Source organism: Haliotis rubra, unplaced genomic scaffold, assembly GCF_003918875.1.
Source record: "Haliotis rubra isolate DU_JTF1 unplaced genomic scaffold, ASM391887v1 Scf1127, whole genome shotgun sequence".
In the NCBI taxonomy this organism is placed as follows: Eukaryota; Metazoa; Mollusca; class Gastropoda; order Lepetellida; family Haliotidae; genus Haliotis; species Haliotis rubra.
This window is the reverse complement of record NW_025765034.1, coordinates 258,029-280,551: the sequence shown is the minus strand read 5'-3', so window position 1 is coordinate 280,551 and position 22,523 is coordinate 258,029. Positions and strand designations below refer to the sequence as shown.

Sequence of the window (22,523 nt, the reverse complement as noted above, 5' to 3'; positions counted from 1 at the left end):
GTTGGCCGATTAAACAGGACAAGCGCATCTGTGTCTTCCTTCTTCTTGTGTCCGTCACTTTTCTCAAATTCGAATACTATCTATAGTAATCCATTGTGAAGGACGGCATTCAATCACTATACTATTACTTTTAAATAATGACTGACTTAAAATTTTTTATTGCTGCAGATTGTACCACAGGCTTCCACGGTCCTGAGTGTATTGAGTGTGGTCACTGTGCTACCAACACTACCTGTGACTCTACGACAGGTGAATGTGGTTCTGGCTGCCTGGAAGGCTTCACTGGATTACAATGCAAAGGTTTGATATTTTATTATACTTTGTTGATAACGGATAAAGGATTGGATAAACAAAGAAATCACTTACGGTTCCTTCTCTAGGAACACCCCGTAAACATGGTACTATACTGATATGGCAATTTAAAAAAACAACACCTTCACTCACTCCTGACATATATTGGTTGAAGTTCGACCATTAGTTCGTATCAACAGATTACAAAATCAGTGAAAGTTATCAATTTCATAATGTTTTAGATGGCGTCGGTGAATGTTCAATAATATACCTCTGCTTATGTGCATACACTTGCACCATAAGCCAGATGAACAATGTTTGCTTTCTTCTTTGACCTAGAGTCTGTGGGCAACGGATCGTCTGTCGCCGGCGCTGTGGTGGGAACGTTACTCCTGTTACTTATCGCTGTTATCATTGCTGTCGTTGTATTCAGGTGAGTGAAGCGTGTGAAGTAAGTATTGTATTGTGTCATTGTATCATTGTATTCACGTGTGTGAAGCGTGTGTAGTTCATTGTGTCATTGTATTCGGATATGCGCAGCGTGTCTACCTCATTGTGTCAATGTATTCAGTCAGGTGTGTGAAGCGTATCTACCTCATTGTGTCAATGTATTCAGGTGCGGGAAGCGTTTCTACTTTATTGTGTCCATGCATTCACGGGAGCTAAGCTAGTCTATTACATCATTGTGACTAGGTGGGTGACGCTTGTCCACAAGAGATACTTCGTATTCAAGTGAGTCAGCCCGCCTCCTTCACTGCATTTGTGTCAATGAAAGTCTGCTTCAGTATGTAATTCGGTCTGGTGAACGTTCTACTTCTGTCTATGTGTTCAATACTGATTCACACTGGTTCATGTTTTGTTTGGAGTCCATGAAGGGCAAACGTTGCTGACAGTTTTCTAATACAACTACTGAACAACAACAATATTATACAGTTATCATTTAAACATGATTTCAGGTGGCGAGGGAAACATTCCAGCTCTGTCAGAGGTCACCATGCCGTCTTCAATCAAAAGGAAAGGCAGAAGGGTAAGTATATGTAAACACATGAATTTGCATTGGGCGCGACAAGTCTGTAAATAATCGAGTCTGGAACAGACAATGCAGTAATCAATAGCATGAGCATCAGTCGGGATACGATGACATATGTCAACCATTCTGACCACCCGATCCCGTTAGTTGCCTCTTACGACAAGCATGGGTTGCAGAAGACCAATTCTAACCCAGATTTCGACGGGTCTGCTAATGATACAATTGCGTTCTACATTTAGAGGAACGTCATCTTTATATTCTATGTTAAGAACCAGACACCTGGAAACTAAAATATTGAAACAATAATGTTACAGATGTTTATGTTTGTGATGCGGAAATACAAGTAAATAATTAAACATACGAGTTTATGTCTTTATTCGTCTGAAACTTTTGATTTACTCGTTACTTCGATTACTTTCTCGAATTTGGTTGGTTAGGGAAATAACAAGAAAAATATCCAATGCAAGAAGAATATAATAATGAATTTGTGTGTTTAATGAAACTTAACTTAAAGAAGTAACATGTCTGGAGCGACCTCAGAAATCCGCCCTCGAAACCAGCGAAAGTTCAAACAAACTTGAAACTTGAGGTTTTAAAAAGGCTTGAAATAACGAAAACATTACCAAATTACCAAATTATAATCAGAGCATCGAGAACGTTTTGTCGAAAAATAATTAAAATGAGGAGAAATGTCATTATAAAATACTAGTAAATGATTTCTGCAACTTATGTGGCGTTTTGTTGTGGCTGCTTTCCATGGTTCCACCTGTGCAGTATCCTTTTGTTGTGGCACCATGTGTCCTGAATGATTACTTTCACTATTTAATCACGATTCCCATGAAACAAGCATCCTTTGAAGAAGCATCCAGACCAGTTACTAAAATGTAATATTTCAGGGATAGTTTCGACCATGATTGATGTATAGATGTAAACTTGCAATGGATACATGATCTTTCAGGTGATGACAACGTTTACATGAACGTGGACGTCGACACTTTCCCCATCTATGCGACTCCCAACGTCAAAGCCAAAAAAGGAAAGTCAGGGAGTATAGACACTCTTGATGCAGACACGAGAAGTGTTGACACTCTTGATGCAGACAAGAGAAGTGTTGACGCTCTTGAGGTAGAGAGCGACGAGGAGGAAGAGTACCAGATATACCTGAGGTGAACTACTACAACATGGAAGATGTTGCATCGAGACACGTCGTCCCTGTTGCTGACCTGGAGACCACCATCAGGAACATGGACGACAACTCAGAAATGGTTGAGGAAGAATTTAAGGTAAATGCATCTTCCTTTGCAAGTGTCCTATGCCTGAATAACATCAATGCAATGCCTTGTTATGTGACAGTAGGCGTGTCCGGAATAATGAATGAGGGCTCCAACACAGAATGTTCTTTATTGAAGTGCTGAACTAACACCTCTTTGAAATTTAGTCTCACATTTACCATAATCTGTTCAAAGCTGCAAAAAATACAAAAATACTCACCAAATGATGTTATTTTCCAGCGTTTACCCGATGGATTCGTGCATCCGTGTGAAGAGTCCAGAAAGCCTGAAAATACGAAAAAGAACCGATTTAAAGGATATTACCCATGTAAGGGACACTTGCTACTACTTCAAGAGATGCTATTGTAAAACTGCCAACTGTGTATAGATGTTATGTGGATCGATCAGCTATTTGTAATGCTGAAAGGCAAAAGAAACGTTGTAATGTTGGTGACATTTCAGTATTAATGGAGTATGTGAACCTATTTGTTTCAAAATATATCCCGGAAGCCAAGTTTGAGGAAAACATGAATCGTGGTCGTATAGCCTGTATTGTCAAACAAAGTATTGTCTGAGATTGAGGTTTGAAATGCTTTTTGTTTGAACCGATTTAAGAACGTGCATCTCGATTTCAATGCTGTGTTTGTGCAAACTCGTCCCTTTTCTCAAACAAAAACATTTCAAACCTCATTCTCAAACAATCCTTTATTGGCCAAAACAGGCTATACGACCAGGATTCATGTTATCCTCAAACTTGACTTCCGGTGTATATTAACAAAAAATAGGTGCAAATACTCCATTGATACTTAAATGTCATTTCCATATTATGACGTTTCTTTTGCCTTTCAGTTTATTTCTTAATTTCCTATTTAACCCAGATGACCATAACCGGGTGATGCTGCAGGATGACCGTGATGGCCGTAGGGGAGACTACATCAACGCCAGCTTCCTGGACGTGAGTTAAACTGAGATGTCGAGTTGGTACACCTGCAATCCTGAGAGAGTATCAAGTGCAATGTACAACTGGCGTTTAGTTTTTTTCTCAAATTACGAAAAGTATCCAAACATGGAATGAATATCAGGTAAAAGATGTTTCATTGAATATGTTGCAAGGATTTTCCAGGAACGTGGCTTCCTGAATGTGCTCAGTTTATGATGATATTTGACTTTGGAAATATGAATACTTTTTATTGTGTTTTATTCTACAGGGCTACAAGAAAGAACGGTATTACATAGCAGCTCAAGGTATGACATTCATGTTCCTTGCTTTTCTATACATTGGTTTTGTGACAGAAACGCTTTACCTTCAGTTCGACACAAACATTGAATCTATCATATCCTTTCAGTCATTTTAATGCCTTTAGACAATGACCAATTTGATCTTTGGACATGGTGTCATTACGAGTGTACTTGCTGATGTGGATTTGTTGATGTGTCTTTGGTACAGGTCCTTACAAACCCAACATCGTCGATGACTTCTGGAGGATGATCTGGCAGGAGGGTGTTAAGGTGGTTGTGATGGTGACCAGCTTAGTCGAAGGTGGAAGGGTAAATATTTAAAAAGTAAACTGTAGCGATATGTTGAGATATATCTTTCATACTAAATGTTCTAATTATAACTATCCGAAATATTCTGTCTTTTAATTATAGTTTTTGGTTAACAAACTGTTTATTGCAACTGTTTCTTTACGACTGAATTTGAAGCTTTAAGGATGCGAGTTTTGCAATGTAGCATTGGAGCTATGATTTAGAATAGATGTGCCTGTTGTAATTCGTAGATGAAGTGTTTACAATACTGGCCGGAGGAAGGAACACAAGAGTATGGCGGCATTACGGTTACCATGGAAACAGTGAACGAACTGTCGGACTTCACGATCAGGAAGTTGACAGCCTCTAAACAGAAGGTACTGTCACGTCTTATTTGTTATGGTACGCTTTACCCAACCTTAAGACAGCGCTAACAGTTTGACATCATAAGCCTCGAATTATGCAATTGAATACGATGAAATGTATCAACCTGACCAATAGATCGAGTTAGTTCCTGTTAAATTGAACTCTGATTTACCTTAAATGCTTATAACTTGATAGTGTATGTGAGGTGAGGTGAAATTGGGTTTAACGTCGTGCTTGAGAATATTTCGCTCATATGACAACATGCATGTGTGTGTATGTGTATGTGCGGCTGTTTGTACTAGCCCAGACTGAAGCTGATTTTATAGTGTTAGCCCACTGAGACATCATGCCGCAGTGAAGCATGAATACGCCACTCAGACACATTATACTGACTCCGAGCCGACCAGTCCTTTTTGTACCCATTAATGCCGAGCGCCAGGCAGGGACCAACAAGTACCATATTTTAACGTCTTTTGGTATGACACGGTCGGGGATCGAACCCGCGACCTTCCGCTCTCCGGGCGGACGCTCTAACCACTACTAGTGTATGTGCCTCACCCTATTGTGCATCGTGAGTACAGTTGTGGCCAGATTGTAACAGGTAGTGTCGTGTATATTTGCTTCCACAATTTAATTTCCCAAGTTTACTTTTGCGTTTCAATTAGGAGAACATGCCCACACAGTATACATGCCAATACCATGTATGGCGTGTATACCCTTATATATATATATATATATATATGTGTGTGTGTGTGTGTATGTGTGTGTGTGTGTGTGTGTGTGTGTGTTGACGCTGAATTAACAACGGTAATAAATATTTTATATAGTAGTTATACCTGATATAAATGTGCGTATGTATGTATGTATGTATGTATGTATGTATGTATGTATGTATGTATGTATGTATGTATGTATGTATGTATGTATGTATGTATGTATGTATGTATGTATATGTATGTATGTATGTATGTATGTATGTATGTATGTATGTATGTATGTATGTATGTATGTATGTATGTATGTATGTATGTATGTATGTATGTATGTATGTATGTATGTATGTATGTATGTATGTATGTATGTATGTATGTATGTATGTGTGCATGTATAGTATGTATGTATGTATGTACGTACGTACGTGTATGTATGTGTAGTTGCCTTTATGATGTGCATAGTATTTATACATGCGTATGTTGTGTATGGATGTATGTGTATTCATGTATGAATTATACTTGAATGGTGTATGTTTCTATAACTGTCGACACACTAATGATCAAGTGTTGCTCCAAATGCGCCAGTTACAAGATTTTCTTGACTCGACCTTCTTGTTTACAGACCTCCATCAATGTATGGCAATACTGATTATGTTTCTAGAAATCCATGAATCGACAGATCTACCACTTCAACTTCACCTCATGGCCTGATCATGGCGTACCCAATGCGTTTTCTCTGCTGGAATTCATGTGGCGAGTCAAAGGCATCTGTGGCCGACCCGCCGAACCCATCATAGTGCACTGCAGGTGTGGTGTGCATTTTCCCGACGGATCGACCAATATAATGCAGGCATTTGTTGAGCGAGTGAGAGAATTTAATTTTTACACCATACTCTGCAATATTCCAGCTATATGGCGGCGGTCTGTAAATAATCGAGTCTAGACCAGACAATCCAGTCATCAACAGTATGCGCATCCATTTACGCAACTGAGATACGATGACATTCGTCAACCAAGTTAGCAAGCCTGACCACCCTGTCCTGCTAGTAGCCTCTCACGACAAGCATGGGTTACTGAAGATCAATTCTAACCCGGATCTTCCATTTCCATTCAACAGTCTGATCTTTTTAAGACATTACTGGGAAAATTGTTTTTTCAATCCAACACAATAGCCGTCTCAGGTAATAACATGGCAAAAAGTGTCAAAAAGGTACATCAACTGGAAGATCCATGTTTATACAGAAGGAATATTTTCATAAATCCCCTTACTCTGCATTAATATACTTTCAAATTTGCTTTGTGCTGCTCAGTGCTGGAATAGGAAGAACAGGCACATACATAGCTATAGAGAGTCTTCTGGATCAGGCAGCGGCTGAAGACGCTGTGGACGTCGTCAGCTTCGTCTCCAACATGAGAGGGCAGAGGAAGGGCATGATACAAACTTCGGTTAGTGGTTCGTTTGAGTATGTATCAGTATCATCACATTGGTGCTTCTTCTCTCTCCCGTGGCGATCCTGCTAAGAGTAGTTTCCAAGTATGTCTCATGAGGTTCTGTGACGGGATGGTTTTGTGTCATCGTGCCCCGGTAGCATGGACAGATGCTCCTTCTTTCAAAATGTAAATGTTACAGATGGAATATGCCTGCAACTCAAAGCATCATTCTTTCTCCCCCTTATCCGCACACTCAGTGGGAATGGTATTTCTTTTCTTTATAATTTGGTGACTGAGTTTAGTTTTACGCCGCTTTTAGCCATATTCCAGCAACAGCACCTTGGGGAACACCAGCAATGGACTTTACACATTGTACCCATGTAGGGAATCGAGCCCTGGTCTTTGGCATGACGAGAGTACGCTTTAACCACTAAGCTACCCCAACGTCCCTTATAATTTAGTTTCCGCACAAATCGGGGATAATGACCACAAATACAAGCATTACAGTTACATCTGTACTGTGTCCTACAGCAGAAAATCCTAACGTTATTCGTGGTAGCATGGCATTTGTGGTACTGAATCGCATATCCACAGGACCAGTACGGGTTTGTGTACCGGGCGGTGACTTCAGCTGTGGTGACTGGCGATACGTCAGTGGATGGGGATACGATCAGGAACATCGACCTGATCAACCTTGGCACCGTGGCCCTGGGGAACAGAACTGTTGAGGAACATCTACAGGTAAAGAACACTGTGATGGTTAAACAGTTGAACGTATTGCCCAAAGCTGGAATATGATGGATATATGAAAATATGGACTACAAAATCGTAGCCTCGGTAAATATGGCATGAATAATATGTATGATATGACTCAGTATATGCTGTGAATACTCAGGAAAGATGCAATGGTGTATTTAGATATAGGATATATGCATAGTATAGGACTAACATCCAAGGCACAAATTCTGAACCATAAACAACTGTGTATACTAACATCAATGTTTGACGTTTCTCTTGTAGGCTTTGGAGTCTGTTCCAGTCAGTAAGTATGGACAAAATAATATACGGAACTGCTGTAATTAGCATAAATTTTAATTTGGATTCAAAACTATTTTTCAACTGCAATATAAAATTGTCTTGTTCTGTGTGTATCCATACTGAGCTGATCAAACTTACAGAAAAGTGTTGTTGTTTTTAGAAACCAAGAAGAAGCGGACAGTACTGATGCCAGTGAGTGAGAAATCCATGTATATGGAACATGTTGTATTGTTTGCTATCTTCAATCAATCTTTATTCAGTACTTAAAAAGGCAACAGGCCGGTAGTACATGAATAGTTAGAAGTAATTTACAAATTATTTTCTATATAACAATCCCTTTTTTTAAGCTCATAGCGAAATAGATGCACATTGCCAGATTCTGTAATAATAATGTGGTAGTATCTGCTAACAATGACATTAATTTTCTTACACTTGCACGCTTATAATAATATGGCTTTAGGTATTTCGTTCGTAGAGTCGTATAAACAGGACAGATTGGAGAAAAATGTAGTTCATCCTCAACATTATTCATATTACATAATTGAAAAATTCTACTATCTTATTCCATAAATACGTCTACAGTCTTCTAGTATTCTAGTATTCTAGAGCTTTATGCAACTATTATGAACGTCTAAAGAAAATGCAGTTACACACCATCACATAGTGTTAAGTTGGTTTCATTGTGTTCAAGTCCTACAGGTGCAGGTATGGTTTCTTCCTCCTGGTGGCAGATGAGGACAAGGAGAATCTATGGGCTCACGTCTGTAATAGCAACAGCTGCACTGTTATCACACTCGGAAAATCCTCTAAGGTAAGTAGTCTCTTTACACTCGTACAAGACACTCAATGTACACCCAGGCCAGTGTCCTTACATTCGCACTGTGCACCCCGGTCAGCCTCGTTACGCTCGGACTATACACCAAGGTCAGGATCCTTACACACGAGCAATACAGCTAGGTCAACACCAAGGTCAGACTCCTTACACACGAGCAATACAGCTAGGACTCTCACCACCAAGGTCAGGCTCCTTACACACGAGTAATACAGCTTAGTCAACACCAAGGTCAGGCTCCTTACACACGAGCAATACAGCTAGGTCAACACCAAGGTCAGGCTCCTTACACACGAGCAATACAGCTAGGTCAACACCAAGGTCAGGCTCCTTACACACGAGCAATACAGCTAGGTCAACACCAAGGTCAGGCTCCTACACAGAGTCAACACCAAGGGTCAGGCTCCTTACACACGAGCAATACAGCTAGGTCAACACCAAGGTCAGGCTCCTTACACACGAGCAATACAGCTTAGGTCAACACCAAGGTCAGACTCCTTACACACGAGCAATACAGCTAGGTCAACACCAAGGTCAGGCTCCTTACACACGAGTAATACAGCTTAGTCAACACCAAGGTCAGGCTCCTTACACACGAGCAATACAGCTAGGTCAACACCAAGGTCAGGCTCCTTACACACGAGCAATACAGCTAGGTCAACACCAAGGTCAGACTCCTTACACACGAGCAATACAGCCAGGTCAGCCTCCTTATACTCAGAAAATATACCCAGATCAGCCTCCTTACACTCGGAAAATTCGCGTAGGTCCGTTTCTTTACACTCGGACCATACAATCAGGTCAGGCTTCTTATACTCGGACTATACACCCAGACCAGCCTCCTTATACCCAAAGAATACACCTGGACATTGTAAAGTGCGCGGTTAAACGGAGTTAAAAGGAGCTATTATTTAAGTAAACTTCATTTATTGCACCGTTGGCTCTGGGTTGGTGATGCCTGTGAACCTACATCTGTGAGCTTCATAACACATCATCAACCTTGGTTACATAGACATATGATAGACACGTAGAACCATTACTGCTCAAATAGGTGATTGTTTCATTTCTCTTACAGGGTTGTATGCCGACTGGAAACGATCCAATTGCCACTGCCAGGCAGACGGCCACGCTTAAGAGCTCTAACATCATAGCGGACGACATCAAACTTGACTCAATAAACAGCAGTTTGAAGGTAAACAGCAACATTCGGTAAAGGTTAAAGTAACTGCAGTGTTAGATTCACTGACCACATGTAACAGTAGTGATCAAACTAGTTCACCCAATGCCTCATGTAATGTAAGAAAGGGATTGTTTTCGTATAACGAATTAGTCACGAAATACTGCCAATGTGACTTTAAATTTAACTCACTCACTCACTCGTGTAACGGTGCATGATTGAAATATAGCAAACATATACTAAAATCACAGACCGACATCCTAATATTCACTCCCTGTTACAGGACGGTTCAGGTTTTGAAGTACGACACTATCGCCTGAAAACCGGTGTCAACAGTCCTAACGTGGGTGTCATGATTGAAAGCTTACTTCAGTGGACATCTGACCCAAATCGACGGCGATGCACCATCATTTCCAAGTACGTGAATGAACCTGGCATTCGCTGCCACCTGTATAATTACATGTGATCTGTATACACTGGATAGCTATGGTTTGGGAAGGTTTTGGAATCGAGGATGTGGAATGCATCCCTATTGCCATACTTTCGCATGATTCTCTCATATGTTGCTTCGTGAAATCTTCAGTTGGCAGCTGTTTGCAAGTGCATATAGCAGTGTGCTATGTGGGGTGGTAACACTGCTCCTTTGTGAATATGTCTCTGCCCTTGACATCTTGTCTCTGCCCTTGACGTCTCATGTTTTCTGTAGCTCCATGAGCGAGTCGCGTCTGCTGGTCCTACTGATGAACATCGCCAGCAGACTGCAGGACGACGGCAGAGTGGACGTCATCAGCAACATGCGACGTCTCTACCGGGAAGTAGGACAAACCTTCTTTACGGAGGTAAGATCTGGCTTATACGCAATGTAGAAAGTATGAAACTGGATATGTTAATAGAAAATTAAAACGCATTTCTGGAATATATATATTGTTCAAAGTACCGAATTTCATCTATACGTGTACAACCCTTTGGATCTCTGAAGACGGAGTCCATAATATGGTGATCTTTCTTCAGTTGTTGGCGATCTATAGCCCATTTATATACTGTATTGTCTTAATTTGGAAAGAGAGATGTTAGTTTCTTGAAACTGTGATATTCTCGTTGACATGTTTTTATAAACATGTATTTAAAACTTGTTTTAGTCACGATATGGCTGAAATATTGCCGATGAGACTTTAAACTTCAGCTCACTCACTCACATTGAAGATGGAATACTAGAACCTATGATATTAAGAAACTTTGGTGTAAAACCTTTAATAATAACGTTCAGTGTACAACCTGCATTACGTTGGTCTCGTCTTACAGATATACTATTCTAAGCAGCGTTAATTGAAAAGCTTGATCATTCATAATATGAGCTGGATCGAGCATTGCATTTCTAAATAGTTTGTGAATGGTATCAATGATATGTATTCACTGTCTTCCATTTTTTTCTAGGCCGACGTCAAATGTGCTCTGAAATTCGCCCAACTTCAGATTGAGAACCTTGGAATATACGCCAATCTCTAGCCTAATGAAACTGCGACACGGGTAGATCCAGAATATCAGCTGCTTCTGCTATATTGCGGTTCAGTATTAATACTTATACAGTTAATCTTACCTTGCATGTAGTTGTTTTGGTCAATCACTTTTTCATCTCGTATACAACCGAAAATATGCTGTCATGACACGATATGTTTTTATAAAGTGCATTGAAAATCGAACTTTGGATTGGTTAAGGAACGGGCACATATTTTCAATGTGGCCCGCATGTCAAGCCTGTTTATGTAAAGGGAAATAACTCAGTCCATTTAGTTGTTCGCTTCGAGATTGCCTATTCAGTGAAACCTATATTCTGAATGAATGGAGCAATGCGTGTCCGTGAGATATAGTCGTTGTTTACAGATACTGTACGTATATGGTGTGGTGGACCTTGTGTGTGAATCTGTATACAACCTATAGGCCCACAGAGCCGGGTTCGAATTGGTCTTTAGCAACCCATGCTTGCTGTAAGAGGAGACTAACAGGATTTGGTGGTCGGACTTGGTTGACCCATGTCATCGGTTCCCAATTGGGTAGATCGATGTTCATGCTGTTGGTCACGGGATTTGGTGGTCGGACTCGCTGACCCATTTGGGTGGATCGATGCTGCTTGGTCACTAGATTGTCTTGTCCAGACTCAATTATTTACAGCCCGCCGTAATATAGCTGGAATATTGCTGAGTGCGGCGTTAAACAACGAACAAACAAACCATACATGTAGCCCCACAGACACGGTACATATCATCATATGGCTCCTACAACTTACAGTTCCGTGATTCGATCCCATCTAGTGTATATGAAGTAAGATTACCATTGTGATAGTCATACATGTAGCCCCACAGACACGGTACATATCATCATATGGCTCCTACAACTTACAATTCCGTGATTCGATCCCATCTAGTGTATATGAAGTAAGATTACCATTGTGATAGTCATACATGCTATAAAATATATATTGTGGATACTATCAGATTTTATTGATCACGTATACAGTGAGTGAGTGAGTTTAGTTTTACGCCGACCTTAGCAATATTCCAGCTGTATGGCGGCGGTCTGTAAATATTCGGGACCATACAATCCAGTGATCAACAGCACGAGCATCGATCTATGCAATTGGGATACGATGACATGTATCAACCAAGTCAGCGAGCCTGACCACCCAACCCCGTTAGTCGCCTCTTACAAGCAAGGTTTGCTGAAGACCAATTCTTACCGAGGTGTATGATAATGAGAGAATCTGTGAATCAACTTACAACTATGGAGAAATTATTTTGCTTGATGGCAATAGTGAATAATTGTTTATATGTATTTGAATGAAATGTATGCATTGTAAATATTGATTAGTATAAAATGACAAATAAAAACAAATGAGCACCAGTATATATGTGTGGGCGTATTTGTATATTGTAAATCTACGTCTATATACGTGGTAGACATAGAGCCTGCATTTGAATATGTTTTGTGTGTTCTTTTTTCTACAGTTGTTCTAGAGTTTACTAATTGATCCCCTTTGCATTTACATTGTATTTGAAAGCTTTATTTGTGCAACTGATATTGAGTGAGTGTAGAATGAAATGTTCTGTACAGTTTTCTTGGAGTTTAATAACTGATGTCGGCCCACGATATTATACATGTTGTGTTTCAATGCAATGATTGAAAAGGGATGTGAGTGAGTGAGTGAAGGTTGGTTTGTGAGTGAGTAAGTGATTGTGTGTGTGCGTGAGTGGGTGGGTGGGGGGTGAGTGAGAGAGTGAATAAGAGAGTGAGTGAGTGAGTGAGTGAGTGAGTGAGTGAGTTTAATGACTTGATCAAGTTCTCCAGTTATACGGCAACTGATCTAATTGATATACCTCCCGCATTACAAAGCATTGTTTGTATCAACGATTGATAGTTGTAGTATGAATGAGTGAGTATTATTGTAAGCTGTTTTTACTAATGTTGCTGGAAGATTAATATATTGTAGTGTTCACATGTGTATCTTGAGGGTGATATGTGTATGTTGTGCATACTGAGCCTGTAATGTGTTTGTCGAGAAGATGGAGAAATGACAGCTACAGACATGTGTTTGAGTGGGCTAATATATAAAGTATCTGATCGATAACATATTGATATTTAGAACACAAAGACGTTCTGGTTTAGAAGTTTCAAATTCTGTGAATATGCCTGAAAAGTAGTAACTGGCAGATCAAAATCAATGAATTTAATCTCCATCTTACATGTACCTATCTTACCACTTCTCTCTCTTACATAAGAGATTTCTTCAATGAGTAAATCTCTGTATTTATTCAGGATCTGTGATATTTCAAAATTCAGAATTTACTGCCTGAAGAAATTAATGAAACATGTAGGAGTGAAAGTGGCTCTGTGTTTTTTTTCAGTCTAATAAATTAAATCTAACTGTATACTTGTGAACTATATATATGTATGCGTGTGCGTGCGTGCGTGTATATTCATTTGTTTCCTTCTGTTAGTAGATCTAGAGTGCCACGCTTAAACTGTTATTTGATCTCTCATCTCTATATGTATGTATTTTAGTGATGTCTGTATGAACCACTTGCAGCAGATTTCCTTTTGTAATTTAGCTTTATTAATAAACATCTACAGTATTTTAACACAGTATTAATTATATGACATGCACCACATTTGTGTCATTGGTTTTTTTCTTTAATAAATATAAATGATGAATAAAAATGTGTTTTGCATTCCTGTTGGCTTTACCTCATTTATGTACACACAAGGCAAAAAGTATCGCAATAGCCCATATCTTTTATAGTACGAATATATTAACGTATATAGCAAATAAACTTATTGAAACCTCAATTTAGCCTACTATCTGATTAAATGAACAATTAAAACTTGGGGTGATGATAACTATGGTCGTATGAATATAGGTTCGGTCATGTTCAAGATTCTCTCATACAATCCTCAAGAAATAACACACATGTACTCAATCATACCTGGTGTCATCAGTCGTCCATTGACATTATTTTCAAGGGTATTTTGCCCTTTACCCTAGATAGTAGGGTAAATGGCAAATGTCACTAATGTCACTTTTTAACATTGAGTGTCTAAACTTGCAAATAGCTGAAGATATGCAGGAAGCAAATCTACTTTAAGTCCCAGGGTCCCTTGTATGGTGATCGGCCTTCACTTATTGACAAGCTGTCAGTGGCTGTACCCTCACGGGTGGTTGAAATATTTTAAAATTATTGTCCTCCTGTGGATGTACGTAAGTCCCAAAATATTCAAGGTAAATTAAACGTACAGAATTCTTAAAACGCAGTATTTTTGTGTTTTTAAGTTATGGCTAAATTTAACTACAATCACCAGCGGCTGAGGGGATGATATAAATCCGCCTAGGGTCCATGTAGGTAGCCAAAGTACTATAAGTTCCCATGGTCTCTAGTATGGTGATCTACGTTCAGTTGCTGGTGATCTACATGTATAGCCCGTATTTATAGTGAATCGTGTATACCGATAATTAATTGTTCTCATCACGATATGGCTGAAATATTGCGGATGTGACGACAAATATTAACTCACTCACTATTGACTAGGCATAGCCTGTCTTTACATTTTTTAGATTTACATACCACTTTTATATTCATATCTGTGATTTTCTTGTTGTTTTACTGTCGTTAGCAGTTTTTTTAATATAATCTAGCTGTATGTCTTATGAATTTATAAATCGTTTTTGTCACGTTATGGCTAAAATACTGCCGATGAGACTTAAAATCTTAACACTCACTCACTCGCTCTTTAAACAGTATCTATATTTTCCTTGCTATTATTTTCTACGGGTTTGTCGATTTACACTGCGTTGTAGTTTTTGTCGCGAAATTGCCATTTTGAGCAGTGACACATGGTATTTTACGACAATTAAGTAGTCATATAGTTAGTATCATAATACTTTACAATATAATATAGTCTTGGACGGATACAAACGAAGGCATCTTCCTGGTCCGAATCAAAACAATGGAGTGACACGAGAGATCGATTCATGATATATATATATATATATATATATATATATATATATATATATAACACATATATCACAACACAAAACCTATCTGTGAAGTGTACACTCAGCTTCCTGGTCTAATAAAACCTCTTGGGCATTTGATGTAGCATTCCCTTCCTGGTTGATATAGCGTGAACTAATGAAATGGAGAAGGGTTATGTGGAGGGGAAGCCTAATGAGAGAGACCGGCTGATGAGACTGTCAGCTTCATATTGTGTAAATGAAAAGGGAAGCGAGCAGTTGCTACTTCGAGTTTGTGTTGATCCACGACTAGTGTTTCCCCAAGGCATTTCTACCAGAGTGCTCTGCCCTTTTTATTAGGCGCCCCGCCCGTCGTTGTAATACAATAATTGATTTTAACACTTGGCGATTTTACTTTCTATTTCGTGTTCAAGTTAAATGAAATAAGAGTGATGTTTACAAAAACGTGTAATCCAAGCCCATGCTCATCTAAAGACAACTTACGTAATGTATTTTACAAATATCCATCTTCACTGGCGGGTTTACATTCACTACATGCAATGTTCGACTGTTCAACATCTACAATTCCCTAAATCAAGGCCTGTGAAGATCCGGGTTAGAATTGGTCTTCAGTAAACCATACTTGTCTTAATAGGCGACTAACGGGATCGGATGGTCAGGCTCGCTAACTTGGTTCACACATGTCATCGTATCCCATTTGCGTAGAATGATGCTCATACTGTTGATCACAGGGTTGTCTGGACCAGCCTCGATTACTTACAGACCGCCACCATACATTGCTGGAATAAAGTTGAGTGCGGCGTTAAACGACAAACCAACCACCCAACCCTAAATCAAGCATTTTCATCATAATATATACTGATCCCGCTTTTCTTGTGATGAAGCCTGCCCCTGCCTACTTCAGTCACTCTCAAATATTTAGATACATATGGGACTGAAATATGTAGTAAGTGAGTGAGTGAGAACGTTGTACATATATAAATGAATATAAGGAAAGTTAGCAAATATACTTACCTGTCTGCAGAGGACAGTAAAACAACCAGATTATCACAGAAATACATTTAAAACTAGTTATGAAATCTAAAATACTTGAAATATAAAAGACAAGACAATATAAAAACAGGCTATTGGTCGCCAACAACTGAAAGTAGATCATCACACTAGGGACCATGGGGACTTACAGCACATTTGCTTCCTGCATGGACCCTAACTGGATTTATACAATCCCTTCAGCTATTGGCAATTTTAGATAATCTAGCCATAAATTGAAATAGCATATATGCTACGATTAAAGATAGTGGTAGGTTTAAATTTACTTTGAACTATTTTGGGACTTACGTACGGAAGCGTAGTAGGGCCACGGTGAAAACTAGAACTTAATATCTCCTACGTAGAACTTAGTATCTCCTACATAGGACATACTATCTCCTACGTAGGACTTAGTATCTCCTACGTAGGGCATACCTTATCTCCTACGTAGTACTTAATATATCCTTTTTAAGGATGGTTATTAAGTTGAGAAATGTTTGGTTATGCAGGACGTTAGATAGTCGAAATGTGAGTCAGTGAATATTCATGACACTAACGCAGTGTTACTATACAGTGTTATTGTGTGTGTATTACGTTAGGGTGACGTGGACCCTGTTCTAATTGCAGTTATGGAGGTTTGGGTATGGTTATGTTTAATCTATCATACATACATCTATTCACACACACAAACACACACACAAACACACACACACACACACACAGAGGTGGGTGGGATGGTTGGGGTGAGGTTGTGATATGAAACTCGGGTTATAACACGACCTCCGCAAGTTGTTGCTTGTCTTGATGGGGCTAGATTGGATCGGATGTGACGCTCGTTTGCGGTTTTATTCGTAATTATTTACAGGTTGACTTGACTGGGGTGGACAAGTGTTGAGTGCGGCGTAAAATAATACGAAATTCAAAAAGGCAAAGAATTATCATTATAGTTATTTGTATAAATATAAGGTGATACTTACACATAGATTGCCACCGATATTCTAAGACACGTCTGTACACGCAGATTATGATTCATGTGCAACGACCTCTGAAATACCCAATGCATAATAGTAAAGTGTAACAAAGTGCAACATATAACAGTGAACTAACTGCAACGCGTAATAGTAAAAGTTGAACACATGACTCTAATAGTAAAGGAAACAGTAGACTCTAATAGTAAATTGAAACACATAACTGTAGACTCTAATAGTGAATGAAACGAATGACTGTAGACTCTTACAGTGACTGAATCAGTGAACCAGGAGATTGTGTGTGTGTCTGGGGCTTTAAGTCGACCGTTTCAGATTAATCCATATAAACGTACATCGATCATCTCCTACATGAGATACTATGTCCTACGTAGGAGATACTAAGTCCTACGTAGGAGATAGTAAGACCCAAAAAAAATTTCACCGTGGCCCTGCTACGCTTCCGTACTTACGTACCCTCTACGGAGGACAATAATTTTACAATACTTCAACCCCCTTTGAGGGTACAGCCACTAATAATCTCAGTTACTAATCCAAACTACCAATAATAAAAGATATATCTATTTACAAACTATTCATCAAAATGTATCTAATAATTCTATTTCTTTTAAAAATGCAATAATTAAATGAAAATTAACAGTACTAAAAAGATCCTTAACAGTTTTTACATAGAAATACTTATCCCTTGTGATGGAATGTGATAAGAGATGCGAATAGAAGGAAAGTACAGAATGTAGATGGCATATTTGAAAGTTCTGTCATTGGTGTTACTTCATTTAGGATATCTGAATTTTGTTTATTCAAGTCATATTCATATCATGTGCAAACGTAAATGGTACCTCGAAAGTTGAACCCATAGTTTAATTTACTGTTATTATTTAGCATGAAGATATACAGTGGCACTTATTAAAACACACAGAGTCCATTAAATGTACGTCAAGATAATTTATTTTTAACAATATATAGCACATTCGTCCCTTGTATGGTGATCTACCTTCAGTTGATGGTATTGTTCAAAATAGAAATACAATTTAAAAATATGTGCTAGTTTATAAATTATTTTCTGTGGTATTCTAGTTGCTGTTACTGTCCATCGTCGACAGGTATCTTTTAATTCAACTCAGTTTTTCGTGAATTTATAACTTGTTTTAGTCACGATATGGCTAAAATAGACAAAAACTCATTGTTGCAATGCACTCAATATGCAATTTCCTACACTCCAAAGAGGCGCACTTCTTGCAAAATAAAGGTGAATAAAGGGTGTTAAAACAACAAAAACAGCAACGATAGTACCAGGAAAAAGCAGTGGTAGTATCTTTAATGTGTATATATGTAATATGAATCTTTATAATTCCGCTTTAATACATGATTGGTAATGTAATTGTAATATGATTAATTACATTTTAATTTAAGGTGTAATTGTAATTGCAATTGCAATTGAGCAAAATCAAAGTAATTGTAATTTAATTAATTACATTTCAAAGTAACTGAACCCATGTCTTTCACATGCACTAGGCTGTTGTGTCTGGGCGTTTGAATCAAACATGGTGCTGGTGTGGAGCCTGTCCAGATGATAGATGCAATGCTGGATGGATGGGGACAGACTGTACTGCAAGTTTAGCTTGCTTGCATTGAAAACGTACCAACGAATTTCATTTTAAACAAAAAGTAAATCGAATAAAGTGAAATTAAGATTGCGAATCCTCATACTTTTACCTTGCCAACTGAACAATCAATCGCTATTATGGGTTTGTATTACAAGGGGATATGCACATTAAATGAAACACCGAGAATAAGAAGGGTTGGTCTAAGTTAACGCTCATCACGTACCGCACGTGTATTTGTTTGACTGTTCCAACTACTGTGCTTACCCCCTTGTAATACTAATTGGTGTATGGCATTTACTGCATTGCCGTGGCTCTTCTCCTTTCAATAAGAAAGCCGAATATGTATAGTTACTCTGTCCCGTATGACATGTTCTCTGTCGCGATGATTAACATATTTATCATAATACTAAGAAAGAATATTGTCAGCATTTGGATCTTTAGTACAGTGCTTGTAAACTGCCGAGATGTAAGGTGTGAACCAGCATGTTCATAGGTCTGCTATTCTCGCAACTGTAAAACGCAATTATCCGTTAATGACGTCACTGGATCATGCACAGGTGGATGCCGGGAAGGCACGTGACTTAAAGTATTTACCATTTAGGACATTACAATATAAAAGCAAGCTAAGATCACCAGCAACTGAAGTAGATCACCATACTAGGGACCATTGAGACTTACGATACTGTTGCTACCTGCATGGACCCTAGCTCGATTTACACTATTCCTCCAGCCGTTGGCTCCAGCTTCTTGAACTTTTAGCTTGTCTCAGCGGGAAGAACGGGTCTAACTGCAGCAAGTCCTGTGATGCACGTGAGGGTAAGCTGCACCGACCGCCTATCACGATGTATCCTGAACCAAACCTCACTTGTTACATACCCTTAAAACGAGGTGCACAGCTGATTAATGTACTTAAATTAAATTAAATTGTGCAGAACCTATTCCATCAAGTACTAAGCACATTTGGTACAGAACAGAAACAGGTCAACGGGGCAAGCTTGGACGCTACTCCATAAAAGTAAACCATTACATAAAAGTCATCAAGTATTGGGTAAGACTCGTCTATCAGCATAGCAATATTATTTTGAAGCATGTTTATTTGTATGAAAAGGGCCTTACAAATAGAGACATTCAGTGTTGGGGTTTGAATGTAAACAAGTTACTTTTTTTCTTATGGCTTCGGCTCAGTGTGGATCAATCAGGACACTATAAATACCCAGTTATTTCTTCAAACTTTTAAATAAAGATGTACTGATATTCAAAGCAGATTTGGTGTGATACCCTAAACAGGTTCTCCAAATTAACATTCTATAAGTGAAAAAACTGTCCAGTTTGAGAGCGATCTCACAAGCATTCCAGTGAAAGTGTACAGAAATTCTTTGTGCTCTCTTAAGTGCTCCAGCCACTGTCTCATGATAGTATATGGTCCTGTGATAGAAACGGAGTCTTAGACTGTTCATTTTACGATGATCTCAGAAAATATCTTATCCCAAAATATTTTGGGGAATTGCTATCTCTCGATAGGTTCAAGCGGCTTATGTTATGTCATAATGAAATAACAGCTAATCTTGGAAAACACACATTCCATGCATTTAAATTGCGGACTACGTTCCTATCACCGTGATCACTTCGCATGTTGAAGTTTGCCATTGACAGCCATTGCCTCTATTGTCTAGAGTCATCTGTATCTCTGATTTTACTGGCGCTTCTTGTGTCTCTGCAATATTCGGATATGTTGAACTCTGTGTAAAGGGAGTGTGGCCTCATCACCAAATAATGAAGTCATTAAAAAAAAAAAGAAAAAAAAGAAACAGGACCCGAGATTGAGATTCACATTCTGCACATGAGTGAGTGAATTAAAATTTGAAGTCACATCGGCAGTATTTCAGCCATATTGTGACTATATCTTGTACTCTATGTATAATAATTATAGGTAAATTATAACAACCTGTCAACGGAGGACAGTAAAACAACTAGACTATCACATATTTAAATTTACAAATTCTATTGATAAACTTTAAAGCATTTTAACTATACAAAAAGGTACAATATAAACACAGACTATAGATTGCCAGCAGCTGAAGGTAGATCACCATACTTGGGACGTTCTGCACATGAAACATGAGTAGGCCCATAAACGTCAGAGTTCTCGGATGTCTGTCGGCAACTGTCCAAATGCCATGTCATACAGCGACTTGCTGAAGAGGAGCGATATGGGCAAACAATGTGTCCCAGAACACCATCTCTAAACAACTCATGTCAGATGGCCCCTAGATGCAGCAGATGCCAAGAACAGCACCATAGTTACACCTGTGTGCAGCAACACTCTATACAACACGGTAGCCAGAATTTGCCACTATATGACGCAGATACCAGATAGCTTTTCATATAGTTAAGAGTGTGTGAGTGAGTTAAAATTTAACGTCACCTCGGCAATATTTCAGCTATATCGTGACGAGAAATGTGTTACATACACAATAAATATAAGTTATTAAATAATCAGTCATCGAAGGACTGTAAAATATCTAGAATATCACAGATGGTCTAAAACTAGCTTATAAATGTAAAAATAGTTCATTTACAAAGACAATACAATATAAAGATGAACAACTGAAGGTAGATCACCATACTAGGGACCATGGGGACTTACAGTGCCTTTGCTACCTGCATGGACCCTAGTTGGGTTTACACCATCCCTTCAGCCGCTGGCGATTGTAAGAAAATTTGAAGTTTAAAAGAACAAATATACTACGTTAAAAAATAAGGTAAGCTTAAATTTAACTTTGAAGCCTAACGTCGCAGGCGGAAATCTCACAGATATGTGTAACAAGTTTGGTGCAAATATTCTTAACAGTACATGACTATTGACTGAAATCTGACAGCTTAACGCTTATTCCATTATGAACAGTAGTGTCGTCGTATTTCAAACTTGACATGCGAGACTACATGCATCAAGAGCATTTTTAAGGTTTGCATCACCTGTGCGAAGATTTGGTGTGTGTACGACAGCATCATTCTGAACCAGAGACACTGAAACAGCAGTGAACACGTAGACATTACCGAAAGTCCCAACCATACTTTCAGTTTGTGCATGGTTAGGATGTGGCCGTCGCTTCACAATTCGGGATACATGACGTAAGTTAACAGAAAAAGATACAACACAATTTCTCGTAGCTCGTTATCTATTCCCATAATACTGACAAGTGGTTGTAGGTAATTTCACCTATCTTTCCTCATACAATCCCATACGTGGTATTTTCAGTGAGAAACGTTCTAATTATAATTTGAAGCAAAACATTCTTCAGTGATGCAAAAAGAAGACGGTATGCCTTTACTCAGTGTCTTGATATAATGTGTCATAATCAAAACATATGTTCCAGTCTACTCCTCATGTCTACCATCTAATTACTTATAATATGAAATACCTACCTCCAGGATGCAAAAATGGGACTTAAGGGCCTGACTGTAGTCGTTATGGCCACTGTGACATAACGTGTAATGCTGGAGATGGATGTTGTCCAGACCGGTGTGATGTTGATGTCATATTGAACATTGTTTATTCTTTTTGCCTTCCTTATTATATGTTTATAAATGACACCAATTCATTGGCTCATCCCCTATGAGCATATGCTGTTATAAGTATCTAAATATATGAACTGCACATATTTTATATTGACAATACTATATATCATTTACATTGT

At 38.7% G+C, this 22,523-nt stretch overlaps 2 protein-coding genes across 2 annotated transcripts in view; both read left to right on the top strand.

Annotated features, from left to right (window-relative positions):
• Positions 1-22,300, top strand: part of LOC124290840 (multiple epidermal growth factor-like domains protein 10) — a 28,079-nt gene extending 5,779 nt beyond the window's left edge. The window contains exon 8 of the mRNA XM_046727686.1: positions 22,258-22,300. Coding sequence (XP_046583642.1) covers positions 22,258-22,277 — 20 coding nt within the window. The 3' untranslated portion in view covers positions 22,278-22,300. The remainder of the gene's footprint in view (positions 1-22,257) is intronic.
• On the top strand, positions 2,398-12,006 carry LOC124290838 (receptor-type tyrosine-protein phosphatase alpha-like). Its single transcript, XM_046727672.1, has 16 exons — positions 2,398-2,604; positions 2,833-2,920; positions 3,471-3,547; positions 3,801-3,837; positions 4,040-4,140; positions 4,371-4,496; positions 5,860-6,005; positions 6,509-6,644; positions 7,224-7,370; positions 7,650-7,671; positions 7,828-7,859; positions 8,359-8,478; positions 9,575-9,691; positions 9,960-10,093; positions 10,383-10,515; positions 11,111-12,006. The coding sequence occupies exons 1-16, from the start codon at positions 2,503-2,505 to the stop codon at positions 11,180-11,182; spliced, it is 1,590 nt and encodes a 529-aa protein (XP_046583628.1). The 5' UTR covers positions 2,398-2,502; the 3' UTR covers positions 11,183-12,006.
• Positions 22,301-22,523: the final 223 nt, after the last annotated feature.

What these genes read in the sequence shown, in the direction of transcription:
- LOC124290838 (XM_046727672.1), top strand. Translation starts at nt 2,503, where the DNA reads ATGGAAGATGTTGCATCGAGACACGTCGTCCCTGTTGCTGACCTGGAG. An exon ending in TGGTTGAGGAAGAATTTAAG is followed by an intron (nt 2,605 to 2,832) that starts GTAAATGCATCT and finishes GTTATTTTCCAG; the next exon opens with CGTTTACCCGATGGATTCGT. An exon ending in CCCATCATAGTGCACTGCAG is followed by an intron (nt 6,006 to 6,508) that starts GTGTGGTGTGCA and finishes TGTGCTGCTCAG; the next exon opens with TGCTGGAATAGGAAGAACAG.